The sequence below is a fragment of the Dysidea avara genome, chromosome 10, assembly GCF_963678975.1.
Source record: "Dysidea avara chromosome 10, odDysAvar1.4, whole genome shotgun sequence".
Taxonomy (NCBI): Eukaryota; Metazoa; Porifera; class Demospongiae; order Dictyoceratida; family Dysideidae; genus Dysidea; species Dysidea avara.
The window spans coordinates 5,118,822-5,141,670 of record NC_089281.1 but is presented as its reverse complement, the minus strand read 5'-3'; the positions used below and the strand labels follow the sequence as shown (position 1 = coordinate 5,141,670).

Below are 22,849 nucleotides of genomic sequence, written 5' to 3'. Positions count from 1 at the left end.
TATTGAAGGGGGCACTCATAATCACAGCAACAGCAGGCTATCTGTAACTACAAGGATTATCAAAGGCCTTCTTAAAGCTTATGCTTACACTTTACCACCTTTCTGAAGCAGGAAGAAACATTTTTTGTAGCTGAAAATGATGGCTAGTGGTGCACATGATCAATTATAGCAGTAATGAATTTAGAGGCGGATGGGTGTAAGGTGATGCAGGAGGGTGATGAGAAACTATAAATCAATTTTTCCTGGCCTAAAGGTGTGTTTAAGTAGTATTCACAAAGCCACCATTGGTTTATTAAAACCTACCTCAACAGTTGCTATTAAAAGCTTGGACACAGGTATGAAAACAATATTGGCGAGTTTTTATTTGGTGGTTTGGTGACAAATTGCCAATTCGCCAAATTTAGTTTATCGCCGAATTTTGTTATTATACAGTATGTGGTTACTGTACTGTTTACATTAATATATATATATATATATATATGTGAGAGGTTCAAGTAAAATCCAAATTTTATTTCTTTTGAACAAATCTGAAAAAAAATGCAGATTAAATTTAGCATTATGATGTCATCATTATGACATCATCATTATGACTTCACCATGCACAAAATTTATCAAAATTAGTTATTATGTTGATACGACATTCCTCACAGACTAAATTATATAATTGTATTTTTTTAAATAAGTTTTTAAAATACGGCAATAATACTTTGATTTTACTTGAACCACTCACACACATATATATATATATCAAAAAGTACCTACTCACCCACTGTAAGGATTACCAATTTCCTGCAAGCCATGTGGATTCTGTATTCAACAGGGTTTCAACATCAACATTCTGGCTTTCAGCATTCTTGCAAGTATTTCTTATCATCAGAATGCTTGGAATTAAGTTTGCCTAGTCAACGCGGATAAGAAAACTGCTCTAGTAAAGTGCACTATTGATACTAACTCTCATCAAGCTCTTGGTAATTGACAACTTGTTGTTGCTGTGATATAGTTCACTTTCTTACATAATGAATAACCACCAATGAACACCACAACTGAGGGGGTGAATGTAGGTTTGTCTTAACACCTATTAGGTGAGCACACCCAAGTAGTATGTTATGGTTATATCACAGCAGGAGTAGAATATCTTAGTTATTGACACACGTCCAAGGCGAAGCTGAAGATGAGTAAGGTATTCTACAACTGCTGTGATATAACTGGTTTATGTCCAAATAAAAGACTAACTATCTAAATGATGCCTTCAAACAGGCATAACTTGACTTTGGTTAATGCTATGGGCCTGATTTCTTCACTGTTCAATGTCGCTTCCTCCTGAGGTGTGCCTTTTCACCAACCGCAGCAGCTACAATGCATGTATCATGAGATACTTTTGTCCTCCTTTGTGTATTATTTATTTTTCCACTGCCTTGAAGGTGTTGATTTTCAGTAACACACAGTGGCTGCTGGCTGTTGCAAAAATAGTCTGTAATTTCCATAGTGAGTGAATTGATTTCAGAGGCTCTTCTCGTACTGTTCTTTGTTTGTAATGCTGTGTAACAGGTAGAACATATCCATACCTGAAAATCGCTTCCCAGTAATTCATAGTCCGGGTGCACATTTAGTTGAAATTTCTGTAATGACTGGATTGATTGTAGAGGCAGGGGCGGATCCAGAGTTTAGAAAGGGGAGGTACACTTCGCTGAAAAGTTGAAGAGCAAAAAAAAAAAAAAAGGTCACAGCAATAATGACTGTCCTTTACCAAATGTATATACTATAAAGTATATAAAGATCCTTATTAAGATCCTTATTCATAGCTTCATAGTTGAGCTACACTGCCTCATGAACACTGCGACTACTTTATTAGAGTGACTGCTCTATTAGAGTATCTCGATCTTGTATGCAATTTTTTTTTAAAGGGATGAAGGATTGAAGGGGGGGAGGGCACGTGCTCCCCCTCCCCCCTCCTGGATCCGCCACTGAGAGGTGCTTCTTGCACTGTTCTTCACTTGTAATGCTATATAACAGGTGGAACAAAGCTTAAAATGAGGTGAAATGGTGACAACGCTTTCCAGTAATTAATAGTCAGGGCACGTGTTATGTCTGACCAGTACCATTCTTTCCTTTGATGCAGTATGCATGATTCACCAGTGATTGTTACAAAATAGTAAACAAACAAATTTTATATTTGAGTAGGGATCATAGAAATTAAAGCAGGGAAACAAGGGAGGTCATCTACATCTACAGCTATACTATAGTAGACATTTAATCCCTTCTTCAGTCATGGCTATACCGAGTCTGCATATAAAAATATAAAATTTCTAATTTTCCTTATACTTGTATATGTTTTTTCTGTCATGTAGCAGCGTATTAGTTTAAAAGTCTCTACTTATCACCAGATCTTTTAGGCACAAATAAACAGCAATCTGTTCATACCGCTGTCTGGCCACATCAATACAAGCTGTTCCAGCATACCCAGAGTGGTATCAGGGCCTCAGATCATCACAAGGCAAGTTAACGTATTAAACTGATTAACATTAATGATTTCCACTGCTATTCTTCTGTCACTCTGCTGGGTCTGCTTTCTGTCCCTGAAGCATCTATAATGCAAACAATCAAGTGTGTAGTTGTTGGAGACCATCAGTCGTCAAAAACTGAAATGATCATTGCTTACACTACTAATAAATTTCCAGAAGACTATGTTCCAACTGTAAGTTCCACTTACCTGTCGAAACATATGTATAAGCAATATTAAAACAATGTGCTGTATACAGGTATTTGATAATTATACAGTTACTCTCATGATAAATGGTGAACCAATTACCCTTGGTATATTTGATACTGCAGGTATATTATTATTTATAAAATATTGTCAGTGTTAATTTTGACCCACATAGGACAAGAAGATTATGATCGATTAAGACCCTTGTCATATCGTCAAACTGATGTCTTCTTAGTGTGCTTCTCAGTTGTGTCACCAGCTTCTTTTGAAATGGTGAAACAAAAAGTAAAGAAATAAAGGAAAGTAGTGCAGTTACAGTTAGCTACCATTTTATCCTACAGTGGGTGCCAGAAATTATTCACCATTGTCCTGGAACACCTTATCTATTAGTCGGTACTAAGGTTAGTACTGTGTGCACAGTTTTGTATAATTATTAATATATTTATTTAAGATTGACTTAAGAGGTGATGCACAAACACTTGAGAAACTATCAAGGTTAAACAAGGAACCTATCACATTTTCAGCTGCTGTGAAAATAACAGAGAAGATAGGAGCTGTGAAGTATGTTGAGTGTTCAGCTCTAACTCGAAAAGGCATAAAGGATGTGTTTGATGAAGCAGTCAAAGTTGTTTTGTCCCCAATGGTAACAGTATGTGTGATTGTGTGTCTATACGTATGTGATCCATCGTGCGGCCAAGAAAGCCAGTGCACCACACTGTGAGTATATTTACAGGAAGAACAAAATGCGATTTTCACGCATACGTAGCTCTGCTCCATTCTCGAATTAGAATTATTTTTATACTGCAAATGCCCCCCACCTTCAGCATCCCACATACCAAATTTGATCAACGCAACGTAAAATACGAGCCTTCACAATTCGGCTTAATTTCTACTCAATAGTTAAAGTTCATAATTTCATATATCAACCAATGGAAAATCTAGATTATTTTAGAACATTCTATATGTATCATACAGTACGATAGTACTGTATAGTAGGGACGGCGAATGTGTAGGCATGGCCCGTGATATAATATAACCCAAAAACCTGCCTCTATTTTTCCTCACTACATCAAGACAGTATTGGTCAGGTAAAATTAAGCCCAAAAGTGTGTTCAGATTGACCCAAAACTTTTCTGTCAAGTTGCTACAGAACTTTTTCTTTTTATTATTCAACGGAATTTTCTGCTGCCTGCCTTCCTGATGCCTTCAGTCAAGCATAGTGGAAAACTGGCTAGAGCTACAGCCCTAATTCTTTCACAGAAACATTTCTAGTTTGCTTAAGAAAAAGCTTTGGTATATTGATAAGCATACAATGAGTGTGCTATTGTGTTACCTTTTATCCTTCTTTACCATGGCCATCAGTCAAGGTTCTCCACTGATATTGTTAATAGACTACAGCTGGGCTTCCATCTATTGGTGTATATTGCATCAAACTATTCGAATACATTTGACGTTGCACCAAACTATTTGTATACACGTGGCTCATTGGTTTTCGAAGTTGGCAGTTAATACCGTATAGTAGTAAAAACTTTGGTAGTAAAAATGTTTGGCGAAAACCCACTATTGCAAAATTGGCAAAAAAAAATTGGCGGATGGCGCTTCACCTGAATTTTTTTTTATAATCAATGATAGAATGTAGCTACCACATACTGTATACACGCAAGTACAAGTGATTAAGCAACTCACCAATTAAGAGGCGTGGCAGCTGTTTTGATCGCGAGTCTTTATCCCTCACAGTAAGGGATGACAACTCATGATGGAAATGGCTGCCACACCCCTTAATTGGCAAGTCTTGATCGCTTGCATGTAGCAATGTTGCATTTGAGTGGTATAGCTATCGTACAATTGGCAAAGTTACTTGTGTTTCTAAACACCAAGCTAAACACATTTCTTTGCTGTGACCAACACTAATGTTTTATAGTTATGTGAATCCAACTCACTACAGTTTAGCAATTTATAGATATAGTGGTGTACTTGTGTTATGCTAGTTGATTGCTTGCATAATATATAGTGCTGTGATTAACTCTATAATAACAAGTATACTGAAAAATTTGGAATTTTCAACTAGAGTAGGGACCATAGCACATCAATAAAAAGAACTGAAACAAGCTGGAGTAGTGCACGATATTAAATCACAGTAAAACAATTAAGAAGTGTTATATTCCTACTATGCATTTGTTGTGCACTACTCCAGCTTGTTACAGTACTTTTTATTGATGTGCTATGGTTCCTACTCTAGTTAAAAATTCCAAATTTTTCTGTGTACTTGTTTGTTAACTTTTTTTTGTAAATAATTAGTATGACTGGTGAACCCACGCATACCGCATCTGAAATGACACCGACGCCCCTGCTATATCAATTATTGTCTGAAAAGGTGAAGTATCCATTATGCTTTGCTGTCAGCTATGTTCACACAGCATTTCAGATCAAGAACTGTTCAAAAAGCACCTCTGCGATCCATGCATACCGAAAGTAAGAAATGGTGCCGTGCACCCCAGTTATATCAATTATCGTCTGAAGGCTCTGCAGGGGTCTGATGATGACAAACCCCTTTACCCTTAGTTAGTAGTAGTAGTGGTACTGTAATTGTAGTAGAGTTAAGTTTGCTTTTGTATATAGTTATCACAGCTTAAATCACGATAAATACGGAGAGAACATAGCACCGTCTTAGTGAGCTGCAAATGGGCAAGGACGTACTAAAACGTAATTAAGTCCGTCTATGAAGAATTACGTGAGTGTAATGCTGTTATAATTAAATACGAAGAGGACGGAACACGTATTTGCAAGCTGAAAATAGGCAAGGACGTACTGAGCAAGTTCGTCTCTGCGGGGTTGTAATGCTGTCATAATTTTTACGTTCATCAAGCTGAGAGGATTACAAGATGAAAAATGTACATGGGAACCGTAAACCGTCGCGAGTGACTGTCCAAGAAACAGCTGAGATATTCATCTCGTCGATATCCACGATATCATAATCTATGGCCATAGATAATCAAGAGAGTCTATGCTATGGCAATATATATAGCATCAGACAACCATAGATGGATGACAATCAAACAGAAGGGATGGCTCTGGATGGGTTACTGAAACTGGTTACTGCACCCCAGTGATTGCACAATTCTATAATCAAGCATACTCAGAGGAGGTTGGACACGGCACACGTGAGCGCATATATTTGTATTGAAAGCATAACCAAAGCTTCAGCAAAGTTTTAACAAGTACCATTCAGAAGTGCACCTCGAGTTTAGTATATTAGGGCAATCTACCCCATTCAATCCCACTACTCCATGCCCGTAAATCGCTGTTGGAATCTTAAGGGATCACGTGTGTTGTAAGTTTAGTCAATTATATATGGATAAATCAATGGGTAGAACTATAGGACACCTTACGTACTTGTAGTTGGGCCCAACAACCATTGAAGAAAGTGATATGGGTGCTGAAATTGCCTCCAAGTAAACTAAAAAAAGAAGTGGACGCCGCTAGCCGAGAATTTAGTAGAGAACAGGAAACCTCTGAGCACTCGTGTTTCAATAAGAATTCTGTTGTACATCACAAAAACCCAGGTATAGTGGTGTGGCTATTGCTAATAACTTCTTTATCACTTAATCTTTGTCTTGGTATTGAAAATATACAATTAACTGTAATAGTTTTTAGTAGCGCTTATATTGAGTCCAACCTCCACCTCAAGTTACAAGTCTGAGCGCCAAAACTTACCCTGGGGTTTCCCCAGACACAGCACTCGTATCTGCACAAGGTATACCATAGCAGGGGCAGATCCAGGGGGAGGGGCACAAACAGGCTGAGTTGTAGGTGGTTGGGGAAAGCCAGATTCTCTTGTTAGTTGCTACATTTTTGAAGTAGCAAATAATCACCACTTAGTAGTGTCTCACTGTTGATTTATGAAAATTTTAGTAGCATTTATTACAAATTCACCTGAATCAAAGCAAACCAAAGTCAAACTAGGTGTGAAATTGTCCCCAGCACCTTCGTGCGTACTAAGCGCCTCTAAAAATAATTATCATGTTGCTGTTTAAGAGATTCAGTCTTTTACACAGCTTTTAAGACTCCACAACCATCAATTCCATTCCTGTCGCTGGTAAGGTGTACCACAAGCTCGTAGGCTGGTGTAGGTGAGGGATACGCATGGGAATATAACTCGACCAGGCAGCGGATAGTGAATGGAATGCCTAAATACACAAGTGAGCATTACCAGAGAGTACTATAAACCATTTCGTTCCACTAGACAGTGATAAAGAATCGCGTAGGGCTGATTGTTAAAACAAATTTTTATGAGTCACGTGATAGTTTTCTATCCCCTCTCTCGAAAATCTATGTAAATAGCATGGTCACCTCTCAATGGCTGTTCACTACTTGTTTCATAGGGTGGTGGTAACACTACTTTACGAGCAGCTGACATAATAATTTCAAAAGCATTAGGTTTGTTCCCAATAGTTATACTAGATGTAGACGTGGTTGTACTGTCATCATCTTCCGGAGTAAAACAGACAAACTTGCAATGAAATTGGTGGCAAAGGAATACTGGTGCATCAAAACTCATCTTTCAATAAAGCATAGGGATATTTTTAATACGTTTGTTCTACTATTTAATTTTACACATATAGAATGTTCTCTATATCACTCAGTGCTAAAAAATAGTATTACTAAGCTTATATATATACATATATATATATATAACTACTAATCTCATGAGTATTTATAAACTGGTCAGTCTGTGAAATCTCCACTTTAACTCTTCAAACACCATCAGATTTGAATGACTTTAAAAATAAGGAACTTTCCCATTGGATCTGAACTATCTTCGAATGCTGAACTATCTTCAATGGTCCTCTTTTAACTATAACACTTAACCACATGGACAACGTGGAAGCCATGCTATGTTTAATTAAGAACACGTGATCTGCACACATATTATTTCATCTGAAGAAAAATGCAGTCAGTTGGGCCCAAGCAACATAAGATCAAATAGGTATGGCCTTAGTGCACATTGAAAATCTACAAGGCCCAATAAAGACTTTCCAATAGCAATTCTGTTAAAATTCTACACTATGTGCTATGAGTACAACACCTCAATATAACTTGTTGATGTAACATTTTGTAGTTATCAACACTTTCATAGACAGACAATGCCTACAGAAAAGAAATAGTAGCATTTAAGTGCTACAGTATATAGCTATGTCTCAGGATATGGTACATGTTGCTGCTACACTTGTAGCCATGCTGGATTTTTTGAATACTGTATGTTCTCGGAATAAGGGCATTCTACAATGTTTCTGTACAGCTAGTACCATCATTCACATTTGGCTCACCTAATTAGTGCCTTAAGAGCAACCTAGTGGTACTACAATCCAAGAGCAAGAACAGCTGTTCTGCATGTTATGGAGCATTTTATAAGCATCTATAATTTCATGTCTACATAAACTATGGACAATTTCTAAGGTAGTCCAAGTAAGTTGTGTTATCTAGCTGAGTGTTCAATGATTGAACATAGCAACTATAGTAATAATCCATAATTCCTAGTGATGATAATGACACTTCCTTTGTGACATAGTAGAACACCATAGGAGTCAGAGCATGTTTCACCAAGGAAATTAGATTTTCTGAAGTTGAATTTAAGAGTAATAATTTATTTCAACAGTGTATGGATGCTTGTCTTTTGTATTTAGGGTGACTGTTCTATCAAGATGACTGTTCTATTAGGGTGATAGCTCTATTATTGTATTTCAGTCTTCTTTGCAGTTCCTGGAAACCTCAGAAACTCCCCTGCAGCCACCCCTCCATAGGGGTGACTGTACAATCAGTGAAGTACATGTAAACTTAACATCTCTTTAATATTCCACGTTTCATGAAGTAAGCTAGAATTGTGTACTAAAGGCCGATGTGCACTCTTGCTTCTGTAATGTTAGAAAGATTTCCTGCCACCACATTATTCAACATGTACTTCCTAATAAAATGTAACTAGCGATTGATGTAATAACAGAATCTTGTTTTTGAAACTGCATAAGTCTTTTTGCTTGATATGTACGAAACCATGAAGGTTCTTGTATTTTCACTTTTCAGCATAAACAGATTTTAAAGTGTATGTCATAAATATCTGAAGTGACACAAAAGCAGTTTTTAATTGAAAAGGTTGACACAGCCATCAGGAGAAATCAAACCCAGGACAACACAGTATTAACTATTTGAAGGCACTGAGGAAGCAAGCTCTTCAACAATTGTCTGAGCTGACACCTTTGTGCTCTTCATCCGATATGATTGTGCTTTTAAACTCAACACCATTTTGATCCTCTTTTGCTACTGACTGTAGTGGTATACAACAGGTCATGTCAGAAATCAATGGCTAAGTGTGAGATTAAAAACACCACTAGATTCAGGCAAACAAGACATCAGTTGCTCACCATGTTGCTTTGAAATTACTGTAGAGTGTTGTTTTCATATGCTTTTATTTCATCCATGGTAGCAATTAACTTGGTATAATACAATCGTACAGTGCTGCTTTAGTGGAAATCATGGAGGTTTAGACTTTTGTGCCCAAAACGTCACCCAAAACCTGTCTAACATAACAGCTTAGCTGCATTAGCTAACCACAATCAACCCAAACATGTCTTCAGAACAGAGAATAGATAAGTAATATGTATAGCATCTAGGGGTCTGGAAATTATGCCTGAATAATTTTGAGCATAATGATAGGGTAAAAGAATTGGGAATTATTCCAGCATTTTGAAGTGATTTAAGGGCATATTTGGCATAATTTTTGATTTACATAAGTTGAGATCGATCAAGACTCACGGTAGTGAGTCGCGCGACCAAGAAACTACAAAGCGCACGCCCAATTAAAAGACGTGCGGCCACTACTGTGAGTTATTTACGTGTAGGGCCGGTTTCGCAATATTAGTCCTAAATTACGCAACATCTCTCAATAGATTTGTATTGCATTACGTGATAAAAAATCTTTAGGAGTCGTTATCATCATCATAGTTTTCTTGCGACCTCACTAAAATAAAAAAGTAACCATCGCAAAATAAAAAATAGGTGTATTTCACTTTATTTCTCTACCTTATGTTACAACTACTGTCACGTTATACCAGTCAACCAGTCAACATAGCCGTGTTTGTATAGTCCATCTAGCACTGACATTATCCAATCCTGGTTTGCCTATACGCGTATTTTCTTCAATCAACCTCTAATCCCTACAATAACTTTTAAAGACACGACATGGACACAAACTCTAATGCCTGATAAACACGTTGTGACAGCGTGCTGAACCGTAAGTTCCCTAGGGATGGCATTTTAAGCAGAAATCTTTTAAATTCCATTTAGTACCAGACCCCATGCGAGCGTTTATAAATCGCCAGTTGTCTTATGGTTTGAAGGACAAAATCACTAGCGAAGGTGCTTTAAGCATACTCTTCAATTCTCTATTTACATGTAATTTTTAATAGATTAACCACAAAGGCCGATAATGTGAATACAAAAGGTAACAAGCCTTTAGGGGTTACCACCTCTATGTAGTGTGTACCATGTAGCTTGTGTTGTGGCTTTCATTAAGTATTATGCACACACAAATGGTGCAACAAAATTTTGTAATGGATTGCTCGAATGTGGTTGGTGGTGTTGTGGCTCGAATGTGGTTCGTGGTTTGCCAGTGACCATGTATGAGTTGGGGTTGGTCCACACAACTTACACAATATTCAAATTTCATGATGGCCATGATAATTTCTTGCCATATGGTAAACATACAACAATGTGTAACAACGTTAATTAACATCACATCAAGACTTGACTAAAAATAGTTCCAACAATAGTGATGATTTCTTGTATGTCAGCATGACGATACTGAGACCTGTAAAAGAATAAGCAGGCACTGAAGTTAACCTTAAATTAAACACTCATGCAACTGACCTGGAACATCGGTCGCAACACCAAAAACACTTGTTTCGATATCTGATGACATAATCCAGCAGGCACTGAATTAAAAGAGAATGTACAAAAAATCAATATGCCGAGCTGTTTCAATAATAGCATGGATAATCAAATGAACAAAAATTATGTCCCAGGCTAAGTGAATGAATAACATAACTGTTGGGTAAGCATGTTAAACCAGAACATTAGGACATTAGTCAAACCAGAACATTAGGACATTAGTCAAACAAAAGTACGCTATCACAACTTGGTCATAATACAATGTTTGTACCACTGGACTTCACACTGGTTGCCGAAAAATTGTGCCATTCCGGGACAACAGCATAATATTATGAAACAAATAGTTACTACAACACAGAAGGCTTACTGTTGCACTGTCTACACTGATATACCATAATTTAAAAACACAACAGGTGGGCATTAAATACAATACACTTAATATCTGGGTACTAGGAAAAAATCACTAACATCACAACATGTAAACTGACCTGGAAATTACCACCCTTGATGCCACTACAGTCTACACTGGATACTTGTTCGAACCCATCAACACTATGCCTGATACATCTTAGTAGACTGACCTGCAAATTCACATCACTAGTATACAGTGATAATTGATAACTGCAAAAACAACAATTGCAATAATACAATTCTTCTGTACGTCAACTGACCTGAAATTCATGACACTCAATACCGAGACCTGTAAAAGAATAAGCAGGCACTGAAGTCAACCTTAAATTAAACACACATGCAAACTGACCTGGAACATCGGTCGCAACACCAAAGACATCTGTTTCGATATCTGACGAAACAATCCAGCAGGAACTGAATTAAAAAGAGAATGTGCAAAAAATCAATATGCCAGGCTGTACCAATAAAGGATGAATAATCAAAATGAACTAAAAATATATATCCCATATGCAGGTTAAGTGAGTAACATGATTGTTGGGTAAGCATGTAAACCAGAACATTTGGTCATTAGTCAAACAAAAGTACGCTATCACAAACTGGTCACTGATAATTGATAACTACAAAAAGAACAATTGCAATAATACAATTCCTCTGAATGTCAACTGACCTGAAATTCATGACACCAGTATCTTTGTTCCTGCATAGTCTCAACTTACATATGTACCATGATCACATTCAACTGCTAGTGGATAAACCAGTATGACCAGATGGCCTGCAAAAACCAACAAGCAGGTGTTAAATACAATACACATACCTAAAGCCTGGAATATGAAAAATATTATATAAGCATTATTCCACACTGATATAGTAATAGATTATAGGATGTTGTGGAACTTGCCTAAATGTGTAAACTTGAACATGAGGACAACTGCATAATCTGGACACTTGGAATTGTCCAATACCTGATGAACCGCAAGTAGGTGCTAATGACATTCAGTTCAACATTTGTGACTGAATTTGACAAAACAAGGCTTCGACGCACAAAGCTTTGTTAGGAGATATGGCGATTTTAAGGAATCATTGTGTAATAACTTCCCAGTGCCTACAGCTGTGCAAACAAAATTTGCACCAATTGTTCATCTGTTCACTGGCTATCACTGAGTGGGTGTATACATTTCTGATACCCAAAATTTGTCCTGTTTTGAGCAGCTTTTTTCTAGCGGGTAATAATATCACAGATGGTAGTACTAAGGGTGGGAGGGTGGGGGTGGACGGTGGTCTTACTATACGGGTATAAAATGGAGTAAGAAGACGATTGGAGTCCAGAGGCCAAGTTTGGGCTCTCCATGGCCCTCCGTGGCCCTCAAATTACTCCAAATTGACTGAGAACACTATTGGCGAGCTCTCTGTGAAGTCCCAGCTCACTACACACCATTATCACAAAGCCATGGCCATTTAATGGTGCCAATCTCACACTCGTGGCTTTGACAGGGTCGGAAGAAAGCTGCTACAGAAACCAGACTTGCCAGTGCTGAAGGAAGTACAGTGTGAAATATGATAGTGTATTAGACCAGCAATCCATTTCTGGTAAAATCGTAAGTTTGATTTTGTGTGCGTGGAAGCCTTGTTATATGAAATCCGGTCACATTTTATCCCAGCTGGGTGAATCTCTTGTAACTGAGTAAAAAGGTGTTTATTTTCCACCTGCAACCAAAGTTCTACATTTCTGTGGTTGGGTGTACATAAACTGACCTGGAAAATCAGTATGCCATAGGGGTATGGAAATGGTTCCTCTCCTTCTAATGTGACATTACTTACAGCTGACTGGTAAATGATCATCGATGTCCCCATGGACCCCAACAATGAGTATACCAATAACTTCACAAGTTGGAATGAATTTCCTTTCAACATGTGGTGGAATGAATTTCCTTTCAACATCTGGTGGACAGGTCCAAAAACCCTATTGCACAAACACGGTGAATCAGTGTGTGGCGATGTGACACGTTGCACAAACTTCACTCCTCGTTTCGTTAGCATTCAAGACCGGCATATATCATAGAGTCCCTCAGTATTCTTGACTCTTACTTTTTCAAGCGTTGCTCAAGCGATGTAGTTTCTCACGAGGGGCTCGAGTTTCTCAGTAAAGTCGAGCCGATTAAAGTACGCCTCACCATCCAGTTACATTCTTAAACCGTTCAATTTAAAACCACGTATCATGAGTGTCCGCTTAAGGTAATTAGGGACTTTCCACGAGATTTCCCCTAAATAGATCACGTGTTAGTTGTCAATCTGGTGGATTCTGGTGGTATACATGGTTCAACAATGCGGTAAGTGTAGTATAAGCTGTCAATGAATAATTGTTTGTGCACTGCTAAACTAAGTTATTTTTGTGTGATAAGCATGCTTGAGGAAGGGTCTGGGGGACGAGACTAATGTTTTGACAGCAGTTGATGGACAGCAGTTGATGATGGCCAGGCAAAGAACTGCGAGAAGAACTACTATGATAGTATGATAGTAGGGAAAAATTCCCACCCCTATAGCTCTGCCTAGGGGCATTAACTAGCATTATCTACAGCTACTGTATTATGTTGCTGATATGTACATTCAGGCCAAGAATAAAGGTGAAAGTGGTAGTAAGGCTCAATCCTATTATTCTGCTGAACAGGCAAGGGAGTCTGGGACTCTGGGAACATGTTCCCTCAGGAAAGTACAAGTACTACAACTTTTTTGTTTTAATTGCTTCATCAAGTATAAAAATTTCAGTCAAAAGGTGATGATCGAGCTCTGGTCTTATGCACTGGTTGGAGTAGTTGTATCGATACTGCACTGTGACATCCTTGAGGGGTTAGTGCTGGCATTGTCCATGGCAATACTATTCCATCTCCCCGAGTCTTGATGATTGAGTCCTCCATTCCTTTCTCTGCTGCTCCAATCCTGAAGTTGTGACCACAGTCAAAAGGTGACGATCGAGGCTCTGGTCTTGCATCTATACTGTACTGCAACACCCTTGAGGGGTTAGTACCGGCATTGTCCATTGCAATACTGTTCCATCTCCCATATACAAGTCTTGATGGTTGAGTCCTCTATTCCTTTCTCTGCTGCTCTAATCCTGAAGTTGTGACCAAAATATTTAAAAAATGGTTATAACATGATAAATGATTATGATGATAACAATTACAAATGTATTTATAGCTGTGTAGCAACTGTGAACTAATTAGGCATTTGCAAGTTTAATTAGGTGTCTGAAGCATTTAATATGCACAGATATGAGATATTCATGACGTGCAGGCAGTAAAGATAAAGTTACTCTAATAGAACAGTCATACTACACCGTAAATTCATACTTCCGAATTTACGGTCATTATTATGTATGGATTTTACTGACTCTCCAAGATAATATTCTGCATTAATGTTAATTGCTCATTTCCAAAAAAATTACCTTTTAAACCAAATGTAGAGTCTATCACTGACAAAAATGAGTGATATCCACCCCAAAAACACCTTCGCTGTAAAAAAGACGCGCCCAATAAACTACAAGTACCTGGAACCCAATGTAAAAAAGAAAAAGAAAAATCAGCTTAGCTGAAGTGAAAAGTAACTGGTAACTTAAAGAGCTGATATCTGAAGCGGCCAAGAATACAATTACTAAAGTTTAATCCATGCAAGAACACCTTGGCTATAAAACAGGTGTATACATGAAAGTAACTGGCAACTGAAATGGCTGATATCTGAAGCGGCCAAGAATGAATGGTCATATACAACTAATTCAAAAATTTAACACTGAACCTTTATAATTCAGCTGTGTTCTATATTCACTCTTGCTGCATCGTAAAGTAATTTCTTTTAACTCTAATTGGCTGGTAATTTGGCCGCCTTTTTTTGCTCTTAGTAATTGTATTCTTGGCCGCTTCAGATATCAGCTCTTTAAGTTACCAGTTACTTTTCACTTCAGCTAAGCTGATTTTTCTTTTTGTTTTTTTACATTGGGTTCCAGGTACTTGTAGTTTATTGGGTGCGCCTTTTTTACAGCGAAGGTGTTTTGGGGGTGGATATAACTTACTCTAATAGAGCAGTCACCAACTCTAATAGAACAGTCAACGGAATAATTTTTACTCTATTGCAACAGTGACTAAGCATCTTGCTAACTAAAATCTAGCTTCACTGTCTAATAGAATAGAATTTCTACTGCTCCAAAATCTTGCTAAACTTTACAAATTGCAAAAGTTTTTAAAAAAATTCTAAACTTTGGAATAATTTTGAGAGTAATGATTACATTTTGGGAATAATAAGAGCATAATGATAACTTTTTTGGATAAATTCCGAATAGCATAATGATGAAATTTTTGAGCATAATTCCCTGAGGCCTAATAGCATCTCAGTATAGCACATATTATGAATAGTACAGTAGCCTATGCTTTTATTAACTCAGTGATTGATAATTGTTTAGCTATCTAGTAAGCAAATGCAAAACTATAAGTATTGCAGAGGATATTTCAATCAGTTTTGAATATTTGCACTTGTTAATATGAGCCACACACTGAGATGGTGCTGTGATGAACTGTTGTGTGTTCCTTATTAAAGTAGTTGTTTGATGTATAGAAGTATCTGGAGTCTCTTCAGTTTTGTTTGATTTTGGATTACTTTTCCCATATTAGGACTACAAGAAGAAGATTAAAGAAATGTTGGGAGAATCATTTACAAACAATCAAACTGGATCACCTGATACACAAGGTATTATTATAACATCTACCAATGTTTAGAAATTAGGTACTAATTAAATAATTGTAGTTTACTAAAATTGTATGATGCATCAATTTGTCTACAGAAAATGGAGAAAAAACAACAACAACAACGGGTACAGCTTTAAATAGCAGCATTTGAAAATCAGTTAGCTTCAACAAGTCTTAAAGAATCAGCATATCCTAATAGAACAACCACAAGGTGCCAACTACTCTAATGTAATGGTCACATGTGTTTGGAATAGTTTGTGGGGTGTACCTTTAACATTAAGTGGCTCCTTTCACTTATAGCCTGGAAAGCTCATATAGAATTGCTACTGGTTTTCTCTTTAATGTCTTCATGAGATGTTACTAGTTAATTTATTTCCTCCTAGTATGTAGTGTGAGAGGAAATCAATATCTTTACAATGAGGCTATATACTGTATGACAAGCTGCCATTGGTATAGTAAATAATTGCTATGCTATGATTATCATCATTGTAAAAGACTCTAAGCTCTGTGTTATTTAAAAGAATGCACAGCAAACTGTCTGGCTTCAAAGCCATCAAGGAAGTAAAGTATTCATATGAAGAGTAATACTTGTACAACATGTGTATGTTGTCACATGTGATAACTATCTCCCACAGTCAGGAAATGATGCTACATGTACTAGTGGTCATGTATTTACACCTGTGTTCTTTCCTGTGCGCAATTGACATTGCCAGGAAATTGAATAGTTAGCTAACCACTATTGTAATGTATGACTCACTATGGTAGCACGTCTATAAACAGGCATGTGTAAACCATGTGAATATCTTAAAGCACATGCTTCTAAATTGTATAGTTGGAAACCAATCAGCATGTTTGTAATAGTGCATAAACACGTGTAACGCATTCATTAAATGGTTCGAAGGGTTCATTAATTGAATGGCATAAACAATCGATAAGTGCATGTGCATACTGGATCACATTGATAACTGAGTTTATCGCAGAAGATTGCAAAAATCGAACTATTCATCACAAGGTGAACCATTTTTACCATAGAGAGAGTTACACTCAAGAGACTATGAAAAGTAATGGAGGCTAGCGGTACACAGAGCCACTGGGTGTCCAACAATTTTAATTAGTTTGTACTACGATTGATCACACACACCACTAATGGTGAAGTGCAGTTGGAATGCTGGCTGAACAAACTGTAAAGGAAGAATTCTCACCTTATAAATTCACTACAGTTGTACTTGAGAGAGGTCTTGTAGCAGCAGTTATATACATCTTGTTTTTCTGCTGTCTGCAGCTGCCAATCTTGTTGCTAAAGAGATGAATTAGTGCCAAAAATAGTGATTTTAGTTATGTCAACAAATGGACAAATTTATTCACCAACAGAATCCAAAGCAACAAATTCAATAAACTTAAAACTCTTGTTTTTTTAACTATTCTCAAAATGATTCCATTACCAAATACACAATACATAATAACTGTACATGTAGCTCTATATGCAATATTCATCAAAGTTTCAAAGGTTGCATTGAAACGTTCAAAGTAAAAATATTCATTAATGCACCAATTTTTAGTACTACCCTTTGCCACTTTGTAAAATTGTGGGATCACATTGTGCCATTGTACTGCTCTTTAATGTTAACCTTGCAGGTGATACATAACTATAAGAATAATTAATTCACCAATTCTGTACCTCATTGGCTGTAGCATGAAGACTTTAAATGTCACACCATAAGATTTGGTATACTACTGTAAGTATGTAGCTAAATAAAGCAAATTGCAGTTAAGCGATTTTGGGTAGTAGTGACTATCTATGTTCCTCTTAAATTCAATGAATGAATGGTGAAATTATTCTAGTGGTTAATAATTCTAATGGCAATAAAGTGTTTGCAGTTCTTAGGTTTGCAGTTCTTAGGTTTGCATTTATAGCTTGAAGTTGTTGCTGTTTGCATATATAATAAAAATGGAAAATGTTGCATTCGGGAAAACCAGTCTTATCACCTGTCACAGCAGATGATAGTTTTCACTACAAACACAAAAGTTACATAAATAAATTATCAAATTTCACAATCAAAATCAGGTATAGGCTTGAGTGGTCTGTGTTTCTCCCAAGTCCAGTGACGAGTCATAGAGGTGGTCTGGGTTTTTAATGTAGTTTTAGCCAACCTGGGGATGACTATGTGGCTGTACAGCTCTGTGATGTTGAATAAAGAGTTGTGCTGTAAAATTCCTTAGCTCATTTTGATACCAGGATGACCCATAATTTGGCCTAACTGATTCATCCCCTTACATTCCTCTTTCATTTGTAAACAACCTTTGCCCTTCCCTCTACCCTCCTCCTACCATCCCTATTGTTGCTTGCCTAAAATAGCAAACTACGAGTTAAAACTGTGGGAGCACTCAGCTGGTGCTTACTTCTCCAGTGGATGCTCTGGAAGGTAAGGAGTTAGTGTAAATTTTAAAATTGGTAAACATAACTTCAACACTTTGTAAACTAAAATGTGCTAAATCTTAAATCCAGCATTACTCGATACTTTAAGACCGATTTTCCCAGACTAGGTAACAAATTGTGATCAGCAAAAAGAAACAATACAGTAGTTATAGATATGTACACATGTTAATGTACTTATGATGTAACATATTGTACATGTCAATACATTATGTAGCTAACATTATGTCAATAACTTGTGTATGTAAAGTGAAGAATATTGTTTAATCTTCATACAGCTTTAACTGCTTTATTAGAGTAGTGATTGACTGCTCTATTAGAGTATCTTGATCTGAACATGACTGGTTTCCAGAAACCGCAGAAATCCCTTACAGCCACCCCTGATGGGTGAAAAAGATATTGCTGTATACTGCATGCTTCAATATACTGGACATTATGTTATTGTAATTGGAAATTAATGAATTACAAGATCAGCTTTATAAATAACTTAAGTAAGCAACAATGCTGTCATACCAGGGCAGATTTAGGGGGAGGGGGGCTGAGGGTGCTATAGCCTCCCTTCCTTTCAGTTTGTGTATCAAAAGCAGACTTATTTCAGGAACTATGTATCACTACCAACACAAATAATGTCTATGTAACTATGCCTATTGTTCAACTTTGTTCCAGTAAAGTGCAGCTTCCTTTTCCTCAAGAGTTCTTCTTCTTTAAAAAATCAGGTTTCAATTGTGTGTTGCATCTCCAGTTACAAAAGGTTTAATTGTGGGTTTTGTTTTCTGATGATTAGTAGTGTTTTCCATTGTGGCTATAAGAGGTGATTAGTGTGGTTTTATATTGTAAAATGAATTATATGATTAAAAATGTTAGGTGGTTTAATTGGTTAGAGTTATCAGCATCGGTATAATATGTAGCTACCAACTCAGCCATTTAGCAAACTGTAGTCTGTGCTACTTTATAGTCTCATAAGGCAGCTATAGCATATTCACCCACTTTCATCTATGAATGTAAAAATTGTATCAGTTACCTTCTGATTTGACCCCATGCATGCTATAGGTTATGGTGCTGGATTTGTAGCTAGCTATAGATCAGTCTTCATAACCCAGCAGATCTAGAAATAAGTTGACTATCACAACAGCAAATTTAGAAAGCCCATAAATGCAAATATAATTATATAGTTGCACTTTGCCAGTGAACTAGCTAATAGCTGCTAGTACCATTCACTGCATTCTACTTTTCATTGGAGTTAAGGCTAACAAAGTGTCACTAGGCTAAGGAGCATGCATACTAATAATTGTGACATTCAACACCACTACTACTTAGCTATACATTTGTTTCTGCCTCACAGATTTAGCTGATTAGAGCATGGCTACGAGGAGCTGATGCATTATGGTATATAGCTAGCTATATCTAAATGCTTGGTAGCTACTAATGAAAAGATTATCATGCATGCATGCATGATAGCTACTCAATGCATACTGCAATCATTCTTGATTTAATGGAAAAGTAAAATTTAATGATATACAGTAAACTGACATTCCATTATTTTCCCTGAAAAACTGCTAAAACACTCTCAGACTCATCTTTAGAGGGCCTAATTTTTAAATATTTCCTCGGGGTTCATGTCCCCAGACCCCCTATGTTGGTCATGTAGTCATTATTCCAAATAGCTAATTTGACCATGGATACTACATGCATCTTACCTCTAGGGCCTTGTGAGAAGGCTTGGTATCTTCAAATGTCTGGCTCTGTAGTTACCTATGTCCCTGTCCAGCTTAGTCCCCCCTTTCAAAAAATCCTAGATCTGCCCCTGCATACATACTTCACGTTACTGGACACAAAGACTGTTCTAATAGATTAAGCACAACATATCTTATGTTTTTATCATGTTTCAAATTTAACAGATGAATCCTTACTATTCTATACTATAGTGCTTACAATGTAATGTACTTAACAGAATCAAGACACACGGTAGTGTGTCGTGCAGCCCAAGAAGCCGGCGCGCCACACCCATGAGTATATTGACAGGAAGAACGAAAACGTCATTTTCACACCTTTGTATCTCAGTGATCACTTATCCGATTGGAACCAAATTTGCTACACAGTTGCCCGCCAGCCAGGGGAGTCTACATTCCAAATTTGAAGGAAGTCGCTCCAGCCATTTCCGAGATACGAACTGCCAAAGTTTCGTTTTTTTTCTTCGTTTTTTTTTCTTCTTCGTCTTTTCGCACACTTGCAAAAATTGCTATAACAAGCAAATGCGTACTCCGATAGCCATGAAATTTGGCACACAGAAAGGGAGTCCAAAGGCGAATCCTAGCATCAAATTTGGTACAAATCCAATGAATGGTTCAGGAGTTATGACCAATTATTCGCGTAAAACAAGATCGATTTGTTGTCACGCCTACAGGGTAAACCGCTTCATGGAATGAGTTGAAAATTGCTATGTAGATGGAGTAACCATCGTAGGAGTGCCTTTTGGTGGTTTGAAAGGAATCGAGATAAAGACCATGGAGATATGACACTAAACCCAACCTGTGTCACAATTACGCGATCGATTTTTATGAATAAAAAAGTATTAGTTTTCACGCCTACTAGGCAAACCGCTTAGAGCAATGAGCTGAAAATCGGTGTATAGCTGGAATAATCTTCATAGAAAGTCCTTGCAGTAGTACAGAAGAATCAGATTACAAACCACTGAGTTATGATTCTAAAGCCAACTCCGTGTAGTAAATGCGAGATCGAGATACTCTAATAGAACAGTCACCCTAATAGAGCATTCGGCTAATTTATTTACTCCATTATAGAATTTTATTACATCACAAGTTATTCTGTAGGGAGTTCAGCTGCAAACAGTTAATCTTATAGACAGTTCAGCAAGAAGCAAGTCACCATGTGGAGAGTTAAGCAAATATATCACTATAGAGATTCAGAACATTACAAGTCACACTGAAGAAAGTTCAGCTATAAACAAGTCATGCACCCTGTAGAGAATTCAGCTACAATTAAGTCACTCTCTAGAGAATTCAGCTACACAGAATTCAGCTACACACAAGTCACTGTGGAGAGAGTTCAGCTACAAACAAATTACCCTGTAGAGAGATCAGCTACAAATAAAACACTTTGCAGAGTGTTCAGCTACAACAAATCAACCTTTAGAGCGATCAGCAATGAACAAATCAACACAAATCTACCTGTAGAGAGATAAGCTAGAAACAAATCACCCTGTAGAGAGTTCAGCTACAAAAAAACCACCTGTAGAGATATCAACTAGAAACTAGACACAATGTAAGGAGTTCAGTTACAAGCAATCACCCTGTAGAGAGTTCAGCTAAGACAAATCAACCTGTAGAGAGATCATCTAGAAACAAATCAACCTGCAGAGAGATCAGCTACAAACAAATCAGCTTGTAGAGAGATCAGTTACACACAAATCAACCTGTAGAGAGATAAGCTAGAAACAAATCACCCTGTAGAGAGTTCAGCTAAAACAAATCAATCTGCAGAGAGATCAGCTACAAACAAATCGCCTTATAGATAGTTCAGCTACAAACAAATTACCTTGTAGAGAGATCGGCTACAAACAAATCACCCTGCAGAGAGATCAGCTACACACAAATCAACTTGTATAGAGATCAGCTACAAACAAATCACCCTATAGAGAGATCAGCTACAAACTAGACACAATGTAAGGAGTTCAGCTACAAGCAAATTACCCTGTAGAGAGTTCATCTACAAACAAATCAACCTGTAGAGCAATCAGCTAGAAACAAATCACCCTGAAGAGAGGTCAGCTACAAAAAATCACCCTGTAGAGAGAAACAAATCACCCTGAAGCGAGGTCAGCTACAAACAAAACACTTTGCAGAGAGTTCAGCTACAAACAAATCAACTTTTAGAGTGATTAGCAACAAACAAATCAACTTGTAGAGAGATCAGCTATAAACAAATCAACCTGCAGAGAGATCAGCTACAAACAAATCAGCTTGTAGAGAGACCAGTTGCACACAAATCAACCTGTAGAGAGATAAGCTAGAAACAAATCACCCTGCAGAGAGTTCAGCTACAAGCAAAACACCCTGTAGAGAGTTCAGCAACAAAGAAACCACCATGTAGAGAGTTCAGCTGCAAACAAATCACCGTATAGAGAGTTCAGCTACAAACAAATTACCCTGTAGAGAGATCGGCTACAAACAAATCAACCTGCAGAGAGATCAGCTAGAAACTAGACACAATGTAAGGAGTTCAGCTACAAGTAAATCAGCCTGTAGAGAGTTCAGCTAAAACAAATCAACCTGCAGAGAGATCAGCTACAAACAAATCACCTTATAGACACTTCAGCTACAAACAAATTACCCTGTAGAGAGATCGGCTACAAATTAATCAACCTGCAGAGAGATCAGCTACACTTAAATCAACTTGTAGAGAGATTAGCTACAAACAAATCACCCTGTAGAGAGATCAGCTAGAAACTAGACACAATGTAAGCAGTTCAGCTACAAGCAAATCACCGTTTAGTGAGTTCAGCTACAAACAAATCAACCTGCAGTGAGATCACCTACAAAAAAGCACCTTGTACAGAGTTCAGCTACAAACAAATTACCCTGTAGAGAGATCGGCTACAAACAAATC

At 37.3% G+C, this 22,849-nt stretch overlaps 2 protein-coding genes across 4 annotated transcripts in view; one reads left to right on the top strand and one right to left on the bottom strand.

The window, feature by feature from the left end:
- Positions 1–13,741, bottom strand: part of LOC136236323 (uncharacterized) — a 205,640-nt gene extending 191,899 nt beyond the window's left edge. Inside the window, exons 1-9 of one of the 3 annotated variants that reach the window (XM_066026468.1) lie at positions 13,074–13,741; positions 12,812–13,019; positions 11,958–12,021; positions 11,727–11,831; positions 11,409–11,473; positions 11,320–11,348; positions 11,137–11,229; positions 10,628–10,692; positions 10,521–10,568 (exon numbers count right to left, since the gene is read on the bottom strand). In XM_066026468.1, coding sequence (XP_065882540.1) covers positions 10,521–10,568; positions 10,628–10,692; positions 11,137–11,229; positions 11,320–11,348; positions 11,409–11,473; positions 11,727–11,737 — 311 coding nt within the window. In that variant the 5' untranslated portion in view covers positions 11,738–11,831; positions 11,958–12,021; positions 12,812–13,019; positions 13,074–13,741. Of the gene's footprint in view, positions 1–10,520; positions 10,569–10,627; positions 10,693–11,136; positions 11,270–11,319; positions 11,474–11,726; positions 11,832–11,957; positions 12,022–12,811; positions 13,020–13,073 lie in introns of all 3 variants that reach the window. The other 2 variants (XM_066026469.1, XM_066026467.1) reach the window with 2 other exon arrangements.
- LOC136236322 (uncharacterized) overlaps positions 1–22,849 on the top strand; it is a 79,082-nt gene that overhangs the window by 17,517 nt on the left and 38,716 nt on the right. The window contains exons 2-7 of the mRNA XM_066026466.1: positions 2,385–2,695; positions 2,760–2,832; positions 2,883–2,992; positions 3,049–3,108; positions 3,159–3,350; positions 15,715–15,790. Of these exons, the coding sequence (XP_065882538.1) occupies positions 2,591–2,695; positions 2,760–2,832; positions 2,883–2,992; positions 3,049–3,108; positions 3,159–3,350; positions 15,715–15,790 (616 nt within the window). The 5' untranslated portion in view covers positions 2,385–2,590. The remainder of the gene's footprint in view (positions 1–2,384; positions 2,696–2,759; positions 2,833–2,882; positions 2,993–3,048; positions 3,109–3,158; positions 3,351–15,714; positions 15,791–22,849) is intronic.